This window comes from Dryobates pubescens, chromosome 6 (genome assembly GCF_014839835.1).
Source record: "Dryobates pubescens isolate bDryPub1 chromosome 6, bDryPub1.pri, whole genome shotgun sequence".
NCBI lineage: Eukaryota > Metazoa > Chordata > Aves > Piciformes > Picidae > Dryobates > Dryobates pubescens.
The window spans coordinates 27,998,652-28,020,182 of NC_071617.1; the positions used below are offsets into that span (position 1 = coordinate 27,998,652).

At 40.8% G+C, this 21,531-nt stretch overlaps 1 protein-coding gene across 25 annotated transcripts in view; it reads left to right on the forward strand.

Moving 5' to 3' along the window:
- The first annotated feature begins 5,949 nt into the window (after positions 1-5,949).
- The window catches only part of AFDN (afadin, adherens junction formation factor), a 115,447-nt gene continuing 99,865 nt past the window's right edge, over positions 5,950-21,531 (forward strand). For all 25 annotated transcript variants that reach the window (XR_008462321.1, XM_054162788.1, XM_054162798.1 and 22 more), the window contains exon 1: positions 5,950-6,177. Coding sequence is in view for 24 of the 25 variants with exons in the window: in XM_054162788.1 (XP_054018763.1) it covers positions 6,067-6,177 (111 nt within the window). In the remaining variant the exon portion in view is untranslated. The remainder of the gene's footprint in view (positions 6,178-21,531) is intronic.

Here is a 21,531-nt window from a genome sequence, read left to right on the forward strand (position 1 = left end):
TCCCCTTGACAGTTTTACGTAGGCTTTATTTCTTCTTTTCCCCTCTTATAATTGGCAATTTCTCACCTCTGTTTATAACAGAGAAGTTTGGGAGAAAATACTTTAGAGATATGTGATTAGAAATAAAAACTATCAGAAAGCTTTTGTGATACCTGCAGCAGTTTTGAACTTGTTTCTAACTGATTGTATTTTCAATTATATGAGATATGGCCAGGAGAGATCATTTGATAATCTATTATCTATTATGACCATTAAATTTGCCCTCAATATCTCTACATTGAGAACAGCATTCCCTAGATAAAAAGTGTTTTCCAGAAAAGAATTCAGTACTCATCTGAGGATGAATCCAGTAGGATTCCCATATTAGGCTGAAACTGACTGCAAACCCCTAGCTGGGCTCTGATCCTCTTCTCCTGTGCTTTGACTTTCAGGAGCTGTTCACCTGAAGACAAGCAAACATCTTTGATAAAGTCAACATGAATGCTCACATGCTGCAAGACAGCCAAACTCTTATCCACCATGTTGAACAAGGATCAAAGAGCGCATTTCAGTAAAGACAGAATGGAGTCTGTGCGAGCTCTGAACCTAACAAACACAGGTATGTCTGAGCACCCTGACCAGGCAGAGGACATTGCCTTGAAGCCAGATGTACAAGAAGAGCTTTTAAGCAATTTTTCCACCGATAAATAGTCCACTGCAGCATTTCAGCATCCAGATCCACTTCTTTGTACCCAACCATATGTAACTTAAATTGCTGGCATGAATTACTGTGAACTGCATAGCTCACAGACAACTCCTGGCCACAGACTAGGCATCAGCGTGTACCAGCAACGACTTCAGCAGGCAATTTGAATTCACTCACCTCTTTTATAGCTAAAACTATTTAAAATCATGGAGGTAGCCAGGCTAGGTGACTGTAGAGAAAGGCCCTTACAATGTCTATTTTATTAGTACAAATATAACTTGAGGAGTCTTGACCGAAGAAGCGTTTACTACTACTTTGAAGGATCTCTGTAGCATTTTCCTTAAGGGAATTTTCTTGGTTTTGTAATTCATCCATACATGAACCAAAAGTAAGATGTATTTATTAAGATAGCTGCCAGTTATATAGCTTTGTGTTTCCCTCCCCCTAAAAATAGCAAGGAAAATTGAACTGAAAATCTGAAGATTTCCAGAAACTAATTACATAACTTGCCACACTTGTCCTGTTTTCCCCTTTACTCTCTCCCCCTTTGCTTGTCATTTAAAGAGGTCAAGGTTATTCAGTGCAAGTATCTGCATTCATACAGTATGAAATTTGCTTATATGGACTGTTTGTTTAGCAATTAGGCTATGAAATTAATACGTTGGTATACAGTGTTTGCAATTCATGCAGGTGAGATAATGGTACACTGAAAAACTTCTTTTCCCTCCCTGACTCGTGTGTGGTTATAGTGTCCCAAGCTCTAATCCTTATTTCAGCTAGTTCATTTAACTCAGTGGGTGTGTCATCCACATAAGGACTGCAGCTTGATGACCCGGGTTTGCAATGTTAATGTAGCACTAATGTAAGCTTTTGCACTGTGTTATGCAAAATTACAGCTCCAATCTGCTGCTCTGGAAGCACATGTGCACTTGGGAAGCCATGAGAAGAGTTACTTTAATAATTTGTTTTATTTATGAATTTATAATTTTCAATAGTGTGCTGATTTACACAGCATGACACTATACGTCACATGCATGCTGCCTCAGAAAACTAATGCTGCATTCTGGCAACCATATGGGCAGCTGGCGAGCAGCCAGGAAACCAGCAGAGCATGACCCTACCTTCATGCAGACTTTCCCTATACAAGAGAACTGTTTGCATGAACTGCACTAGCTAAGAAGCAGAAATAAAAGGATCCTGTACATTGTTGTTGTTTATAACCATCAGATGCCTCAGGGACAGGTGTACATTAATATGATTACTAAGAGAAGCTGCACAGGTGCAACCCCCTTGTGGCAGGTAACCACGGGGCCATGGCATTTTCGGTGTCTCGGGGAATGGAGAGGATTGCAAAGGTCTCCTTGTTGTCCATGTTTCTGCTTTATGGTTCAAACTTCTAGCTGTTGCTCCCGTCTGTGACAAAATTCAGCTTACAAGCTCTACAGGGAAGGGCAGTTATCTTATTTGTTCTGCAAAATTCACATTATACATTGTTAGCTTAGTTATCTTAAACACCTTAAAAAAAAAAAAAAAGAGCACTGTTCAGTAAAAAAACTTTTTTTTTTTTCCACAAGCACTTGCATATAAAGCAGTTTTTGTTCCCCATTCTTTTGCTTCTCTCAATCTATTATTTCTTATCAAGTACGTGATCATTTATAGAGTTAAATCTAACTCTCCCAGGAACTTTGGTGGCACTACCTACAGGAATTCTGGGCTGAATTGGAAACTCCTCAAATAGGATTCTGTCTTTTCACTATGTGAATGATAAAAATCTCAGAATACAGAGGAAAATTTAATGGTTTCAAGTAAATTTATGCAGTATCTTAAATGGAAGATGTCTTGTCTGAATCTTTCCCCCCCCCCCCCCACAACTACTCACAGGAATACACACTTGCTAGGCTTTACAAAAGCAGCTTTACTTCTAATTGCAATGATCCTACAGGAAAAAAAAAGGGGGTGGGGGGTGGGGATTGAAAGTGAAGCTGCACACATTTCCTACTGAAAAGTAGTTGGTACACACTAATTTCATGCTTTAGCTCTCCATAACTAGCCTTTCCAAGATCAGGGATTATGTTTTTTCTCCCACAGTACAATCTCCATACACATACAATCTAGCTGGTTCACTCAGCTAAATTCTTGTCTACATCATTTTTCTTAAACCTTGATGCTGTACTAAAAAATATGCTTTCTGTTGACAGCAACTTGTAGTACAGGTACAGTTTCTTTCAAAACTGTTTCAGCCCTGTCCAGCTCAGTGCAGAGCTCAGCAGCAGCATAGTCACCACCTAACCATTAGTAGCATTTCTGTTGCTTCTGTCACTACACAAACATATCACAGTGATATGGGACTTCTGAGAAATGACATCTGAACATTATTAACCTGCTCCAATTCTGCTCAGTTTGAGGGATTTGTTTGTATCCAGGCTGCAGTGTAGCTCCAGTTTAGAAATACCGACTATCTCCAGTTAAAATAGAAATAAGTAAATTCACAGCTGAATTTATTTATTCAGTTTATTTAATTTATTATTCACACAGTGTTGGTCTAGCATGCTGATAATTTTATTCCTGGTGCTCTCTGGCATATGAAAACCAGGAACACCAGCAATGCTAAATCAACTACTTTCAGTAGCCAGTTTTCCTGGAGCAACTGCTTCTTTTCCTCAGGAAACTGTGTTCAGTTCTGGGCCCCTCAATTCAAGGATGGAGAACCACTTCAAAGAGTCCAGTGCAGAGCCACAGAAATGATGGAGTGGCACATCTCCCTTATGAGGAAAAGCTGAGAGATCTGGGTTTCTTTGGCTTGGAGGAGGCTGAAGGGTGACCTCATTAATGTTTCTAAATATGTAAAATGTGGGTATCAGGTGGATGGAACCCAGGCTCTTCTCAGTGATGTCCAATGATAAGATATGGGGCAACAGGTGCAAGCTGGAGCATTGATGTTCCACTTAAACACAAGAAAAAACTTTTTCCCACAGAAAAGTGGAACAGGCTGCCCAGAGAGGTTGTGGAGTCTCCTTCTCTGGAGACATTCAAAACCTGCTTGGATATGTTCCTGCGTGACCTTACTCTAGGTGATCCTGCTGTGCCAGGGGGTTGGACTAGATGATCTTTTGAGGTCACTTCCAACACCTAACATTCTGTGAAAATGAATTTCATTCATGCAGCTCGTAATAGCAAAATGGTGATCTATGCACACCCTGCACCTAAAAGCCTCCTTCCCAATCCTGAAGTAATGCAGCCAGTTTCTTACCCTGTGCCTAGAATAATCCCATTTCACCTAAACTCAGACAAATCAACATACCATTCCACAAATGTCATCCATGACAGAGCATGCAGCTATCTGCCTGGGTTTTGGACTATCACATCATGTATTTTACATGGTTTCTGGATCTTTGTAAGCACTGCCAGAACATTGGAGGTTACCTCATGGCACAGTCTTTCTGGATATGGAAAACAAATCCAGCATAACTTCCCCCCCGCTTTTACGTAAGAAGTGTTTTATTTGTTTTGTCTGTTTTTTTCTTCTATTTCTCCACAGGCTCTCAGAAGGTCCTTCAACACTTCCCTGAGCTTGGGACCCAGCAAACCAGATCTCTTTCATCCTTGAAACTGTAAAGCTCTAATATAGCACAGTTACAGATGTAGGGCAGAAGTATAACTGACCTTCACCTGTAAAACCAGAACTGCTGGTACTTACACAGCTACACTGCTGGATAAAAACAATAATTTAATTGCTTAATGTAGAGAAGGCCTCTGAGGAATCTGTCTTCAAATAACCCAGCCAATCAAAACTTCATCATCAAAATGCACTCATCTTAACTCCCTCAGCAAAAGGGAACTTGAAATACTTTGCCAGGTATGCTACAAAGAAGTATTTCCCCCTTTTTAACCACACGAAGAAAACAAAAATGATCCACACTTGGACAACCAAGTTCAACTGATTGTTTAAGGACAAAGTTACAGAGGATGCCCTACACAAAACATAACGTAATTCACCAGGTTAAAAACGATGCCAAACCCCCAGACCTGTAGTGGACTCCAGAGTCTATAAAACGAGAGATGCCTCTTACAACTGACACACTTTGTCAAAAACCACACATAAATTATATATCTAAAAAGTATTAAAACATATTTGATGCTTTAACTTCATCTCACATTCATCTCCAGCTGCGGAAATTCCTGTCAATACAATCTTTACAGACAATTCCTTTAAAAAAGTGCTCCAAACCCATTCCATGAACAGTATTAAATACATCGGCACCCGTGGGAGCAGCGGAGCGCTCTCTCTTCGCTTTGCAAGAAGCTGGGGCACAGAAAGTCCAGGTGACAGGCGAGAGACCGCGGGGTGAACAGGCGGCACCCTCCACAGCGGCCTTGACCTGGTCACCCACTGCAGCCGTGCGTCCTGACCTCTGCCCGAGGGCTGGGAGAGTTTCGGAAGGGAGGGCTGGAACGTGGGGACGCTCCCGCTCCCCCGCCCTTCGTGGCGCGCAGAGGCCACGGCGGGGCCGCGCCGGCCTCCACCCGCAGGCTCTTTGTTCCCGCGGCCGCGGTGGCCCAGGCCCTTTGTTGCTACGACGACAGGCCCCGCGCTGCAGCCACGGCTGCTGCTGCTGCCGCCGCTGTCGCTCCCGCTGCTGGCCACCCGCCTGCCCCTCCGGGTCCCACCGGTCCCCGTCGGGCCAACGGCCGCCTTCAGTCACCGGTCGCCGCCGCTGCCACCCCCCCTCTTCGCGCCAGTCCGCCAGGAGAAGGCTCCCACTACACCTGGCCGCCGCGCCCCGACCCGGACCCTGCCACCCCAACCTCTCCCTTCACCGGCAGGGGCGGGCGGGAGGGGAGTGAGCGCCCTCCTGAGGCGCGCGACCGCCGCCAGGAGCCGGCGGACGCCGGGAGCGAGCGCACGCGCGCCCCGGGAGAAGGGCGGGCGGCCGGCCGAGCGGGGGCGCGCACGGGACGGTGGGTGAGGGAGCGAGCGAGCGAGGGGAGGGCGATACCGGGGCGGAGAAAGGCGGCAGCGGTGGCTTCGCTCGGTTCAGGGCAGGCGAGCGGGGACAGACGCTGCCGAGCTGGGAGACACAGCGGACGACGACGATTTGGGGCATTCTTCCTCCTCCTCACGCCCACTCCGCGCCCTTCCCCCTTTTCTTTTTTCTCCTTCTCCTCTGTCCTCTGGGGCCGATTGCTATCGGCGGCGCGATCCCGGGGCGTTTCCGCAGCACCCGTGCCGGCAGCGGCCGAGGGGAAAGCCGGCTCCTCCCCTCCGCAGCCTGGACTGAAGGACCCCCCGCTTCGTCCCCGTCTCCGCCCCTCGCCAGGGCTCGGCGGAGAGGGCCCAGCCCCAGCCCCGGCTCGGCTCCTCGGCGGCGGGCTCGGCGAGGATGTCGGGCGGCGGCGGCAGCCGGGAGGAGGAGCGGCGCAAACTCGCCGACATTATCAACCACTGGAACGCGAACCGGCTGGACCTGTTCGAGATCAGCGACCCCACCGAGGTAAGAGACCCCGCCGTAGACCCCCTTCCCCGGCCCAGCTGGCCAGCCGCGGCCCGGCCCTCCTCCCCCTCTCCCGGCCGCCCGGGAGGTGAGACGCTGCGCCCGGCCAGGCCGCGCCCGCCTCCGCCCCACGGTCAGCCTGGCCCCCCGCGCCGCCACCCCCCCCTGGCCGAGGGGCTTGGGCATAGGCCTTCCTATGTACCACGTTTAACACGCGGTCCCTTCTGACCTGGGAGGAGGCTTTGCTCCTTGCCGGGAAGCCAGTGTCGGGCCCCTCGCCGTGCCCGGAGCGGCTCCGGTGAAAGCAGGTTGAAGCGGCTGGGAAGAGAAAGGGAACGCAGGGCCAGAGCCGTCCCCTCCTCCCTCCCCTCTCGCAGGCACATGCCGACCATGCGGGACAGACGGCCCCAAGGCAGGGAATCCTCTAGGAGCTGGACGTGGCGAAAGGGGGGCGGGTAAGTGCTGTAATACAAAAGCTAGACCCCCCCCAGACTCCGAAAGGCGTTACCTCTGTGGGCTTTTTTTTTTTTGACTGTCTGTGACTTAAGCAGAGCAGGAAAGCGAGTGGTGGAAGAGAAGGTCTGAGAAGCTCGCCGGTAGGCTTTTTTTGTTGCTGCCTTTTTTGTTTCTTTAAACATTCAGCTTTGTACAGAAGGCGCCTCTTACAAAGCAACCTGCTCTACTTGAGCGGCTCTCCGGGCCGCTGGTGCAATCTCCGGGTTAGCTTTCCCAGGGCGTGACGGACGGAGTGCTTTGGTTCGCTATGTTTGAAAGCTGCCAGCGCTCACTGTAAAGTAAATATCAGGAGCAGGTTCGTGGTCCTGAGTTCACATGTTGTACCGGAAAAACACAGCGGGTAATTTCTTCCTAATGAAATGGGTGTTTCTGATGGCTGAGAGAGGCTGGATTTTACTCTTTAAAAAAAAAAAAAAAAAGGTAATAGTCAAACCACACCCTACCACTACCCCTTGTCATGTTCCCTTTGGCTGGTTAGTGCTGTGCGTCTGGTTTGAAAGCGGCGGCGGGGGGAGGGTTGGAGAGGCAGGTTGCAGCCCTGTTTGTGTGTGACAGCACGCTCCCTTCACGGAGGGTGGAGGCTGATCATATGCGTGTTCCCGGGGAAAAAGAGGAAATTCACACTTGCTCTTGGCCTGGCCCCGGTCCTGGCTGTTTATTAACAGAAGCCTCTTGAGAAATCAAGTTGGCTTGGTCTTGGAGCTTGCTCATGTTTCTGCACCCAAGTGCTGCCTGCTAGGGTAGCTACAAAAAAAACCCCCAACAAACAAAACAACAACAACAAAAAAAGTCTTGAAAGCAATTCGAAGATTATGAGGTCTCTGATAACTTGAAAATAATTGTTTTGAGTATTTTCAGTTCTGCTCATTGCAAACTGTATCTTGAATGCCAAGATAAGGGTTTTCTGTGATTATTTTCTACATTTCATAATAGTTACCATGATTGGAGCTCCTTCCTTGCATTGCTTAGGGTTTATCAATATACAGGTTGGCTGACCATTGCTTGTTCAGAAAGGTGGGCAGATGCTGGCATGATGGAGCTTTCATGATTGTTTCTGAGAATGTAGCACAGTCTTGTCTGGAATTGCGAGTTGATTGCTAACTGCCTGTGGCTCTTTTTTTGTTGTCTTTAATACATTTGTCCATTCCCAATAAATGCCAAGACTAAATTGTTTTCTTTGGTTTGTGGCAGATTGTGCTTATGCAGTAAATAGTTTAATAAATCTTACCAATTTTTATGTTAGTCTTACATGTTTATCATAATTAACTAGACTGGACATAAGTACCAACTTCTTTGTTACGAAAAGAAATCATAATTCTGCTTGCATTAGCACCAGACTTCTGCAGTTAAGCCACTGAACTTGTATAGGAGCGTACTTAGCACTATCAACAATGACCTTTATGTCAGTTGAACTACTGATAACTAAAAAAACATCTTGGAACGTCTAAGGTTTTTCGACTACTAGCTCTAAGTATGTTTGATAAGACTGCAGGTGCATTTACAGCAAACTGGCAGTAGGTAACAATTTTATCTATAAAGTGTATTTTTCATCTAGATGTTACAAAATACAGTGTTCTGTTTTGTTAATTTTTACAACTTGAGTACTGTGTCCAGAGAAGAGCAATGAGACTGGTGGGGGGGTTGGAGGGCACGTTGTAGGAGTGTCTGAAGGAGATGAGGTTGTTTAGTCTGGCGAAGAAAAAGCTAAGCGGAGATCTTACTGCTCTCTACAACTACCTGACAGGAAACTGTAGTGTAGCTGATGTTGGTCAACTAGCAATAGGATGAGAGGAAATGGGTTCAAATTGTGCCAAGGGAGGTTTAGATGGGACATTAGGAAAAACTTCTTTACAGAGAGAGTAGTGAGGCATTGGCATAGGCTGCCCAGGGAGGTGATGGAGTTGCCATACCTGGAGGTCTTTAAGAACAACGTAGATCTGGCGCTTCAGGATATAGTTTAGTGATTATGGTAGTTAGGTTACAGTTGGACTCGATCTTAAAGGTCTTTTCCAGCCTCAATGATTATATGACAAACAAGTATCTCCATTTTTTGACCATTGCTCTGAAATGACCCAATTTGGCAATATTTTAAATGCATTTATCAGCTTAAATGAAAGCACTTTTATTAGACTGCTGAAGAGCTGACAATCACTTGTTTTTCCCACTTGGCTGGGCTCAGCCTGACTATGAGGCATGTCTTGCTTTTTGTAAGGGCTTCAGTGAGTGTGACATCTGTTAAGATGCAGTAACCTGGATATGATTTTGGTTGGGAATGCCTGAGCTGGGTCAGATTGGATCATTTTAAACTGTTCAGACATGGTTGTTGACCTGCTGGGATTAACTTTGCAGCTAGCACATGTCCATACTGCAAACTGTCACCCACAGTGACAGCTTCTGGTTGTATGTAGCATGTTTAGAGTATTGAGACTGGGTCATTATAGTGATTTTCCAGGAGTTTCTTCAGTCTGAAAAATCTGGTTCAGATGACATGTCTTTTACGTTTCCTATATAGAGAGAGTGGGATTTCCAAGAGGAGCTAATCACTTCACTAGTAGTAGGCTTTCAGGGAGATTTATATGTACAGAAAAGGAAGAGTGAAATCTAGTGTAAATTGACTACAGTTCTGATGGTATAGTTTAGGCAGCGACAGTGAAAGGTGTTCACATGTGACCTACAGGTGTACCTCAGTGTTAGTTTTAAAGGTTTAATACTTTGGTGAGACACAATTGCTCTAAGTCCATTGGATCCTCATAACCTTAATAGTGTAAAATGTGACTAGGTTTTGAATGTTTAGATGGGGATTTTTAAAGCAATTTAAATGTGTGGGTTTTTCTAGCAAAGCACTTCATGAAACTAATCAGTTTGAATACCTGTTAGTATTTAATGGTTTAGACTAGTCCTAAGGGATTGAAGGGTTAGGCACAAATAATTTTTTGAAGCATATTGCCTGTAAAATACTGAAAAACAAGAGCCTTGGGTAGGGCATAGAGTTTGTTGCTTTTTCCTGACTTGTGTCATATGAAGTGTTAACTAAATTATTCAGTGGTGTTTTTCCCCAGCAAAACCAGGGATGAAGGGCACTGTCTGTTTCATGCTCAGAGTTGGATATTCCTCTGTCTGTAATCTGAGGAAGGTTGAAGACTTCTTGGGAGTAAAGCTTTCATGTCTTTACTTACACTTTCACTGAAGTCACTTGTGGACTCACGATTGAAAGCAAGGTGGTAATTTAAACTTTGTTAGGTATTTACCTATTTTAACACTTGTTGCTGTTTTGAGAAATCTGTCAATAGTTTGCATTAGTTTAATTTTTAAGTTTTTTTTTTTTTTAATATTCAGAATGTAGCTGAGAGAAGCTCTGAGAAGCTTAATAAATGGGCAACCCAAAACCTTTGGGTTTAAAATTTATAGTTACTACTGATTAAGCTTTAGTGGTGTCAGGAGTAATGCTAGGTACAGACCTTTCTTGAATAGCTCTGTAATTCTTATGCTAATTTAAACTTGGCTACACTTTACTGTATGTGTCTCAAATGAGGAGGCAGCTACTGACTTTACAAAGTCTAAAGATCTAGAAGATTTTGGGGAAGTGTGGGATGAAACATGTTTTTGTAGATCAATCAACAGTGAAATTCAAAATGAAACAGTATGTTAACCCTTTTCTTTAAATCGATTTCTCATTTCTGTTCCACTTTCTCCTTGCCTTTGCTTCAAGTATTATTGTTCAGAAGCTGGTAGATAAATTATTTACACTTACATGCTTTCACCTTGATTGATTGTACAAAACAACTGCATGTGCATGTTTTGGGTCAGAGCAAGGAATGCAAATGCTCTGTAGACTGTATTGTTTGTCACTGTCAGAATAAATATAAATTCTCCAGAAAGAATTTCAGATCTGTTGGTTTAAAGTGCTGTACAAGTACTAGGTGCTATAATTATTGCTGATCTTGATGACAAAATAAGCTTTCATCTGTACTGTGCACTCTGATAACTGTATGAGAGGAAGAGAAGTGCTCTGTTTTTCTGAACACGTTTTGGGCAAATTGCATTTAATTTTTGGAGAAAGACAGGTTTAGGAACTAGGGGGATTTCTTTGATAGTGCCACAAAGACTTGGGGATTGTCAGAAATACTGATCTGTTGTAGTTCTTTGTTTTTTTTTGATGGAGAAAGCTATTCTAGTCTTATCTAGTAGTCTTACCTACATGTTAGCAAAAGTAGAAAAATTAATAAAAAGCTTGGAGAAATAACATGCTTTGTGTTAGGAACTCTGTTTTAGTAGTTACTTGTAACTTTTAAATGGCTGCAGTTTAAAAAAATTGAGGAATTTGGAGAGTCTTTATGACTGTTTGATTTCTTTTGTAGTTTTGCAGTTTTTTGTTGTGTGTGTTTTAATTCCTGACCAAAAATCACTTTTGTTAAGCTCTGCAGGAATGTATTAGGAATAATTCTTAAGAATGAGAGCGGCTGTTTTGTTTAGTGTGAGGTTTTTGTTCTTGGGATGGTTGAGTGGTGGTGGTGGTTGGTGTTTTGTTCCCCCCCCCCCCCCCCCCAACACCAGAGCAGTCAGAATGTTTTAAATGCTTTAAATTGGCTTTAAATACAAACAGGGAAAATGGTGCGCAGTACATGGATGAAAAGATAATTCTACAGTTGATGCAATTTTGATCTTTATTCTTTTGATTCAGATCTGAGTCTAGCTCATTAAGAGACATAGGGAAGACTGATACATGACAAATTTATCTTTCCAAAGTAAATATGCAGGCTTGTTTCTTAAATATAATTAAAGCAATTAAATTCTGTGAATGTTCATCAATAGCTAGAGGGTGGGGGAGCAAGAGGAAGGGGCCAGACTCCTGCAAGTGGTGCCTAGTGATAGGAGAAGGGGCTGTGGGCACAAACTGGAACCCAGGGTTTTTTATCTGAAGATAAGGAGAAACTTCTCCGGTGTGAGGGTGCTGGAGGCCTGGCGCAGGCTGCTCAAAGATGTTGTGGAGTCTCCTTCTCTGAACACTTTCAACACCTGTCTGGATGTGGTCCTGTGTGACCTGCCCTAAGTGATCCTGCTTTGGCAGGGGAGTTGTACTTGATGATGTCCAGATATCCCTTTCATCCTCTATTACTCTATAATCTGATATATACAGTGGATTTAAAACATTTTTTTCATGGTTGCCTACCTGTAGGTTTTTAAAAATCTGGCTCTGAGACTTTAAAAGGGCTCATGTTTTAAGATTGGGATTAGCAGTGACTATGTCTGTTGCATTACATGTGAAGCTAGTAGTGGAAGTGCTAGACTAGAGGTAGGGAAGCATCATAAAAATGGTGAACTTACTTGTTCTTTCTCCAAAGCTTTCAGTTGCTCGAATTAGTGCAACTCAGCCAACTGTATAGATATCAAGGAGCTGATGAATATATCTGAAAATAGCAAGTGTACTAAACTAGTGATAGAGAAAATAAATTACCTTTGCAACAAATATTTGAGACAATATTTAGACATTCTGGAAGAATGTCTTGTAATCTTTAAGGATTGGGTCCTGCACTTCTTACTGAGTAGAATATTTTCCAGTAATTACTATCATGAAACAGACAATTCAAGAGAGGGTAAAAACACTGAGTCTGAGTCCTAGTTCTGCATTAGAATGGCTGGGGAAAAAAAGAAAACATGGGCCCACGACTGCTCATTTGCATCAAAAGGACTATTTGGAGACCAGTGTTCCTCTAACTGAGTAAAAGTGAATAGTCTGTCCTTACAAATGAAATAGCTAGAGACTAATAAGAAGTTTGAATTAAGATTTTGACAACAATTTACAGACAGTGTAATGCCGTGAAAATATTTCTAAGAAGCAACTTTATGCTGTGCTTTTCATATGGCTTATGTAAATTATTTTTTGAACTAGTGAATAATTAGCTCCATAGAATTCAGACATAGTGGAGTTTAATTCTCTCCTGATGTGAATCTTTTCCCTGCCTAAAATTCCATTGACAAGCATTATTTTTTGGTTGAAAAAAACACAACTCTAGTCCTCTAGACATGTTAGGGATTTACTTGGTTTTCACAAGTGTGGGTGTAGATTTATCTTTGTGTCAGTATTTGTTTGAAAAGTTGCTTTGTTAAGAATTAAGGGAAGTAGATTGTTGCTATGCAAAATTAAGTGTTACATAAATAATTTCTGATCAGTGGTTCTGATGAGGGTGGAATTGAAAATCACAGAGTGAATTAATAAACTGAATGAATGTTATGATGAACTTAAGTGAGGGGAAATTTAACAGGTATTCCAGGTAAGTAATGGAGTATTTCCAAAATTAACTTCATGCTAATGGAAGCCTTTTCTGAAATATATTTGAGTAAAGCACTACTTAGGTAATTCTTGATGATTTTTTTTTTTAAATTAAGTATTTTTTGCTAGGAAAAGTATTTGTGTATAAAATATGAGTGATGCTCATTCCAGCGAACAGTGATGTATAAGATTTTGCTTAAGCTTGTGAAAAAGGCTAGAGCCTGTTAATTTCTGTTGTTAAGATCTTTTCTCCTTGCAATATTGATTTTTACCTTAAAAATCACATTCCCTGCCCCCCCCCCATTAGGTCTAGCTTGTAACAGAGTGAAGAATTACAGTATAAATAACTGGTGAAAGGGTTTCTGCTCTCTAGTTTGTACATCAAGATCAGAAATGATAATTAATGTTGAACACACATCTTCCTGAAAGGTTTTTTTACCAGGTTTATGTAAAAATCAATTATAACACATTTGTCTTTCTAGATGAAATCAAGATCATTAAAAGTGAAAATGCTCAAGGCTGTTACTTTTTCTAATTTGTTGAGTTTCCTTTGCTCTCTTTTTTTCTCCACATGTTCATTTCTTCTCTTTCTTTCATGCTCCTCTCCTTGTTTTCAAGGAAGGAAATGTAAACTTTGCTGAATTTTATTGAGATAATTCAATTTTTATTATTTACTTAAGCAATCAAGAATGTGGAAATTGAAGCTAAGATTTACAGCATCAAAACTAATTTTTAGCATTTTCATTCAATTCAATGGCCTCTGTAATGTAAATGTTAATTTCTTTACCAAATTGTTGCACAGTGTTTTCTTTAGTCAAGGTGTGTATTAGAAATGGCTTTTTCTTTGGCTTATCTTTTTAACTAAGGGGCTTAGAAATACTTTTTTGCTAACTTTCTTTTTCCTTTCAATGAATGTTACCAGGATAGACCAAACTGGGTATCAGATAGTTCTTCTGGATACATGCATAACTTATCTTGTAGTTGTAGTTAAACACTCTGCAGCATTCCCTTTCCCACCCATAGCTTTTAACTGTATGTAAAAATTACTTAACGCTTTTCTGTAGTGGTCTGTGTCTACATGGTTGATAATACAAGACAAAAACAGGAGACCACAAATAGAAAACTCTATTGATGACTAGTAGTTCAGGTCTTTCTGGACTGTGCATATTGTGCCTTGTGAGCTTCTGCTCAATGAATAAATTGATGTGGTCATAACAAAACTTTTGTAGTAAGAGGGTTAATTTTCCATCTGATTGGTTGGCCTCAATCATCAAATTTCAGTTGTGCCTTTCATTGCTGTCTAGTTTGCTTCTCTAGCAAGACTGAAAAATCTGCTTTGACATACAGGAGTCCAGTGTTCATTGCTTCCTTTTTTTTTTTTTTGGCCAGTACTTGCCTGTTTTGATGGTAACCTTCCTATACTAGATGACCTTTACTTTTTCCCTGTTGTGTGTATAAATTGGTAAAACCATTTTGTGTAATACTTTAGGATGATGCACATCATCTTTTACAGGTGTAAACCTCAAGCTTATCAACTAGCTTGTCATATGTTACATTTCATTACATTTTCTAGAGCCTTTTTTTTCTTGTTTTCCTCACACTAAGTATAGACCCTTTGCTCAACTCTTCTTCAGATAATCTTTTAGCACAGTCATTCTTAATCAGGGAACCATTCCTCTGATACCACCTCCATTCTCATTTTCTTAAGATGACACTTTCTGTCTAGATACTGCTTTAATTTCTTTTCCACACTGTGAGCAGGGCAGGGCTCTTTATTGCCCTGATCTCTCTTGGGTGGTTTTGGTATAAATTACTAGTTCTGGAAATAATTTTAGAGTTTAAACAGTAGAAGAACTGGGAAAAAAGTTCTAGGGCTAGGGTTGTTATTTAGCAGATCAGTATACAGTGTTAGTTGAAAGTACAAATGGGACACTAGGAAATTTTAATGATGCTTGGTGTATCTTAAGAATAATTATCAACAGATCTCTAATTTTACTCGTGTATTCCTAGAGTACAGGATTAAAAAAAATAGTTGAGAGTTACTATAGCAACTATTTTCAAGGACAATAAAAAAAAGTACAGATTTGCAATGTAACTGGAAATGGAGTCTCTCTTTGAATATGACTCCTAATGCCAGACCAGCTCTTGGGTAAATATTCTAGAATATCTTTTGTGTATTACAGTACTAGTTGCTATAGAGTGGTGACAGGCTGAAACAAAAGTGCTACTATATGTTACTGTCTCCAGGGTGTTTGTGTGGGTTATTCATAAGTTTTTGTTGCAACTTTGCTATGTTGTACTCTGTTGTAATTAGAACTGAGAAATATTGAAGCTCTAACAAAAACTTACTACCTAGTAGTAGGTAATGGTTTCTCAGTGAACTGTTTTAAGGCTTGACCTTGATAAATTTTCTAGGGATGTGTCAGGATTTCTGCTTCTACTCTGTAGTGAAAGCACCTTTTCAGTGGCGAAAAAGTGAAATGATGAGTTTTCTGGCAATAATATTTATTTGCCCAACAAAGTGTGTTGCCCATAGCAGTATGTATGAACTAAAGTTTCAGTGCCTACATTTTTCAAGCACCCCATGAGATGTGTAGTAGGACTTTCGCTTTGTCAGGTGAATCTTGACAGTCTACGCTCAAGTATTTTACAGGCAGATACACAACTTAATTGCCATATCATGCTTTTACACATATATTGTGTTGCACACACAACTCGGTGGAAGATCAGAATCCCCTTCCTTACAAAGATTAGTGGCTGTTGTGTAGCCTATGCAAAATAGCTCAAACAACAAAAAAACCCTCCCCCAGTGACTGCAACAACAAAAGCTCTCTTTCCCTCTGCCCTCTCAGAAGGTGGTCTACCTTGAAATTAAAAAGAACCCTTTAAACATTTTGCTGTTTTTCTCAATTTTAGTGAAAATAATTATTCAGTGTTCTCAATGTAATGACTTTAAGTGTTAGAATTTTGCAGTGTTCAAAACACTAGCAGCCTTTGACCATCCTTGTGTTCATGGATGCTCATTAATACCTGTACCTATCATTATAAATGCAGTGATCTAGCGCTCTCAGTAAACCTGCCTACACAGAACCCTTCTTTTCAGCATTTCCCACAGATACACTCTGCCCTAACACTCTAAACAGGACACTCCAAACTTTCTTCTGGTAAAAAATGTGAATTACAGCAGTCTTCTCATGTGTTTCTGCTGCTACATAGCCTTCGGAGATTCTGATTCAGCTTTTGTCAGTAGCTTCCTGTGAGGTTACTGATCAGCCAGTCCTCTTGCACATGCCATGTGAACTTTGAAGTTTGAAATGGCCAGACCATTGCAGTTAGACATTTTTATAACCAGCTAGTTCCTATGCTGATAGTGGCTGTGACATTGGGTTTTTTGCCTTGTTTGTTTGTTGTGGTGTTTTGTTGTTTTTTGTGTGTATGTTTGGTTGGTTTTTTTCTCTCCAAGGGAGTGGGGAGAAGAGGTATTTATTTCTTGCTTGCTCTACTGATATAACCATAGATACATTTTCTTTATTGGAGAGGATTTCTTCTAAGTACACTTTCATATTGAGTATCATCTGTTCTGGGTATCTGCTAGGTAGAAATAGAAGGAGTTTTCTGGATTAGCCTTGCATTGAATGCCTAGGTTGCTGAGAGAGGAATCTTGCACCAAGAGGGAAAATTCTTTCCTAACCACCTCATAAGTAATTAGGATGGTGCTCTCAGCAGGTAGTGCTAAATTTAATCCTAAATCCTGAGGATAAACATTGTTTCTTCATGGTGCAAAATGGCCAAGACAAGTGTTCTGATTCTTGATACACATACCCTTTTCCTAGTTACAAGTACCTTGCTTTCAAGGTAATACCATGACATCAGTGATAGTAGAAGTCTGCAAGCAGGATGAGATACCAGGATATTTCTGATACCTTTATACCTTTAATTTATCAACTGAAATATTGGAGGGCACTGGTCTTTTTCATGACTGACAGACATTTAAGTAATCTGAAGCCTCCTCCACTTCAACAGCTATAAAAGAGGATGAGTAGTTTCACATGTATATATACTCTGTTCTGCAGGTATTTCTTAAACCACCTTTTGGCACTTGTTCATAGAAATAAAGCTGGTAGTGTTGACTCTCTTCTTCCTGTTGGTGCAGTGGGGGATGTCTTCTGCAATATGGAACTGTCCGTCTTAGATTTTCATCTAGCCAATGGCATCCTGGCCTGCATCAGGAACAGTGTGGCCAGCAGGAACAAGGAGGTCATTCTCCCCCTGTATGCTGCGCTGGTTAGGCCACATCGTGAGTGCTGTGTCCAGTTCTGGGCCCCTCAGTTTAGGAAGGATGTTGACTTGCTGGAGCATGTCCAGAAAAGGGCAACAAAGTTGGTGAGGGGCTTGGAACATAAGCCCTGTGAGGAGAGACTGAGGGAGCTGGGGTTGCTTAGCCTGGAGAAGAGGAGACTCAGGGGTGACCTCATTGCTGTCTACAACTACGTGAAGGGGGGTTGTAGTCAGGCAGAGGTTGGTCTCTTCTCCCAGGCAACCAGCACCAGAACAAGAGGACACAGTCTCAGGCTGCATCAGGGGAGGTTTAGGCTGGAGGTTAGGAGGAAGTTTTACACAGAGAGAGTGATTGCCCATTGGAATGGGCTGCCTGAGGAGGTGGTGGGGTCGCCATCGCTGGGGGTGTTCAGGACAAGACTTGACAGGATGCTTGGTTGCATGGTTGATTGGGTGGTGTTGGATGATAGGTTGGACTTGATGATCTTCAAGGTCTCTTCCGACCTGGTTTATTCTATTCTATTCTCTGTGTTGTTGCTGATAGTGAAGGCAGTGATATTTTCTTCTGCTGCTAATGTTTAGCAGTTGCTTTGAGCTGATCACTTTTGCAGCATCCGGAAGTACTGAACAGTAGCAGTTAAACTTGTATGTTTTTTTACTGTGGCTTGCAAAAAATTTGGTCAGCCCTTTCTGTCCCTCATCCTCCACATACAATGTCATCTAACTTAAATGTTATTGAATGTAGTAACATTTTAACTGGTACTTAGTTTATTGCAAACATTTCTTTCCATGTTTACATATGTGAAATCTATGTCAAATGAAAAAGAAAAATTGTCAAGTTCAGGTTTTGCTGAAGTTTACGGAGTTTGCTGGGAAAAGCTGCTTACTGGATATATGCAAGTGGACTTTTTGGTATTACTGAACTGTCTTGTTTATATATGCTAGCACAGAATAACAGTCTAGTATGACTTTTTCCTTACATTGACTGTTGATGTAAACCACTTTTGTAGGTAGAAGATATATGATAGTTATTTTTTTAATGTAATGAGAAATTTTGAGTCCAATTCTTGAAGCAATGCTTAGTGAAGAATGTTTGGAAACCAGTGACTTACCTTACTACTTTTTTTTTGTTTGTTTTTGTGGGTGTTGTTTTTGGTGGTGGTTGGTTGTTTTTGTGTTTGTTTTTTGGTTGCTTAGAGTGCTTCTGCAATATGTTATTAAATAAGCTGATGTTATTTAGATCACACTTGTGCATTGTTGTGGCCTCCTAAACTGTCTTGTGTTTGTATAAAAGACCTGTGACATTCTTGTTTGTTATAATGTCTTCAGAACAGCAGGATGGGAAAACAATGATGCACATACATGAAGTAATGCATTGAAAACTGTGTCGTAAATTTGGTTATTAAAGAAACAGAAAGAGAAGCCAGATTTTTATGCATGCATGCAGTTTACTGTTTGCTGGCTCATGCTGATTTGAGATTTAACCTTATAAAATATGGGGAGTTACACTTAGGATGTCATACACGATTTAAATCTTAAGATGACGTGCATAGCAAAGAATGGCCCTCTTCTCTATTTGGTATATTCATACAGTGGGACGTAGGTCATGTATCTTCATAGAAAACTGGAATCACTTTAATATTTAGTTGTTGGGGTTTTGTTTGTATTTAAAAATATGTACATATCAAATCTATGTGACACTGACTCGTTTCAAATAGTAGGTAACTTTAAATTTTGATTACTTTCTTTCCCACACTTGTAACTTTCTGATATTCAAACTGCTAGGAAGCTTATAAATGCTTAATTAAGACAGCTATATATGTTTCATAATAATAATTAAAGAAAAAAATCTTGAGCAAGTTACTTAAAGTAATCCTAATGGAAGCTTGTGTCTAATTGTGAATAATAATAAAAAGTACACAGCACAGAATATATAAAATTGGGGGGGGGGGGATATTTGTTTTTATTTCAGTACAAATCAGCCTGGAAAAGTTTACTGTCCTCAGTAGGAGAGAAACAAACCTGTAGCCAAAGATGCTAGAGACTCCTCATGTTTTTAAATCTCTTAATCCCTTTTTACTTTTTTTGTTGTTGTTTTTTGTTGTGTGTGTGTGTCATCTTTTCATCTTCTTGTGACATACTCACTAATGAGAGGATACACCTGTCTTGGTGTCACTTTTCAATTGCATCAATCCTGACTTGCTGCAAAGATTCTTTTGGTAATATCACCAGTTAAAGCCTAAATTGTTTCATGGTGAGTCAGAATATATTTGAAATCTTGCACGGTAGTACACCTTATGCCTTTATTAACTGTTTTAATATCTCAGTACGCCAAGCCGAGTTACTAAATGCTTTTGTAACCTGAGCCTGTTTAAACTCGAAGTATTCGTGTTCATGGTTAATCATCTGCATTAATGTTTGTATTGTAACTTGCCCTTGGTCTGTGTGCCACTGAAATGACAGCCCCTTGATAAGAATAAAATTAAGGTCATTTCATAGAACTGTATTTCAGATCGAGAAAATGCTTGGAAGTAAGCAACCAATTCTTTTTCTGATAGCCTTTTGCAGTTTAGCAAATGCAATGACAAATTAAAGGTGGGAGTTCTTTAAGTGGAGCTAACTAAACATAAAAGTCATGGCACTGGCTGCAAAACTACCTATTGCTCAGAAGTGCAGGACTTAGTGAGAGTAAGAAACCCTAACTCATGCACAGTACATTGGTAAACAGTTTCTTCTGGTGACTCCTGATTACTACATCTTCAGAGGACCATTTTTTTTATCTCGTGCTACATGATAAAACCAGTACTTTGTTGTCTTCTAGGAAAAAATAGAATCAAAATAGAGCTGGTAGTGCTTTGTAAAGCATGGCTCCTTTGGTAATCAGATGTATGATTTGAAAGGTGAAATGAGCATGTTCATGGGTGGATTCCCCAGTGCAATGTTGTTTTCTTGACTGGGGAAGTGCTTTTTTTCTTTGGTGTTGTGTTTTTTTTTTGTGTGGTGTTTGGTTTGGTTTGGTTTTGGTTTTGGTTTTTTGTGTGTGGTTTTTGTGTATCTGAGACAAATTATGGAAAACTTAAATGCTGTGAATTGCACATTAAATTTACTAAAATATATCAAAATGATTACACTGGATTTTCAGACTGAAAAGCGTTTCAAGCATTTTATTTTTCTCCTAAAGTGGCAGTATATTCCAGAGGACTGGAATTTTATAAGTAGTGAACAAATTGTAGTAAAAAAAAAAAAAATTAGTAAATATTTTGCCTTGTTTAAATAAAAATTAAACTTGATTATCCTTAGAATGTGCTCCTTGAGATCATTTCTTTCTTGACACAAGCACAAAAATGGTCATTGCATAGTGGTGTAGACCTTACTGTTGGTGAAGAGGGGATAGTCTGCGGCACAGGTCAGAACTGCATGTCTATGTTTAGTAGCTCTTAATCATAGCTTAAAAATGAATGGATGCTGGAGTTACCATTTCTGACTCTGATGCTGCGAATTAGTTCATCTCACTTGATTAGTTATAGATCTGTCTGAACAGAAGAGTTTTCAAAAAGGAGACCTATATCCTTAGAAAGAAAATGCTCCTGGTTTGTTTTTCTGTTGTTCATCAGAACCACTGAAAAATTTGGCCTTGGAGAAAAGATGTTCTATATATTTTTGTTTAATTTTGGCAATTTGAGACATGATACAGCTTAAAATTTCAGGCCAAAGACTTTGTGGAGTTAATGTCATCAGAAATCTACATCACTTGAGAAGGAAGAATGATATAGTTGGCCAAGACTTTTGTGTAGTTAAATTTTAATAATACAAAAATTAACTTGCTGGACTGTAACTTTTAGGGGATAAAATTTGTGCTCTTAGATGTGCATTTGAAAGATATGAATGAAAAAGATGAACTAAAATAATTGTGGTCTGATATAAAACCCGCCCTGAGCTAGTTTTCCTAGTTCTTCAGTGCTCAGGTAGCTCACTTATTCTTAAGAATAAGGGTAATTATTGGGTTAAATTATTTGAAAGAAACTGATACAGATTGCTCTGTCCATGTGCCTTCTGAGTTGAGAATTTACAAACAACTGTCAGGACCATGTTTTTACAGTCTTAAAATAGAGAGACTTGTCCACATGATTTTGTGGAGATGTATTGTTCAGATATTTAGTGACAGACAACTACTAAATATCAAGTTGTTCTTAAAAGATCACAAGGCAATCCACATGTTAAAAATAGTGTCAGTGATATGATTTACCATGCTTTCTGTGGAGGAGCATTCCTTTCGACTGCTCTGGGTA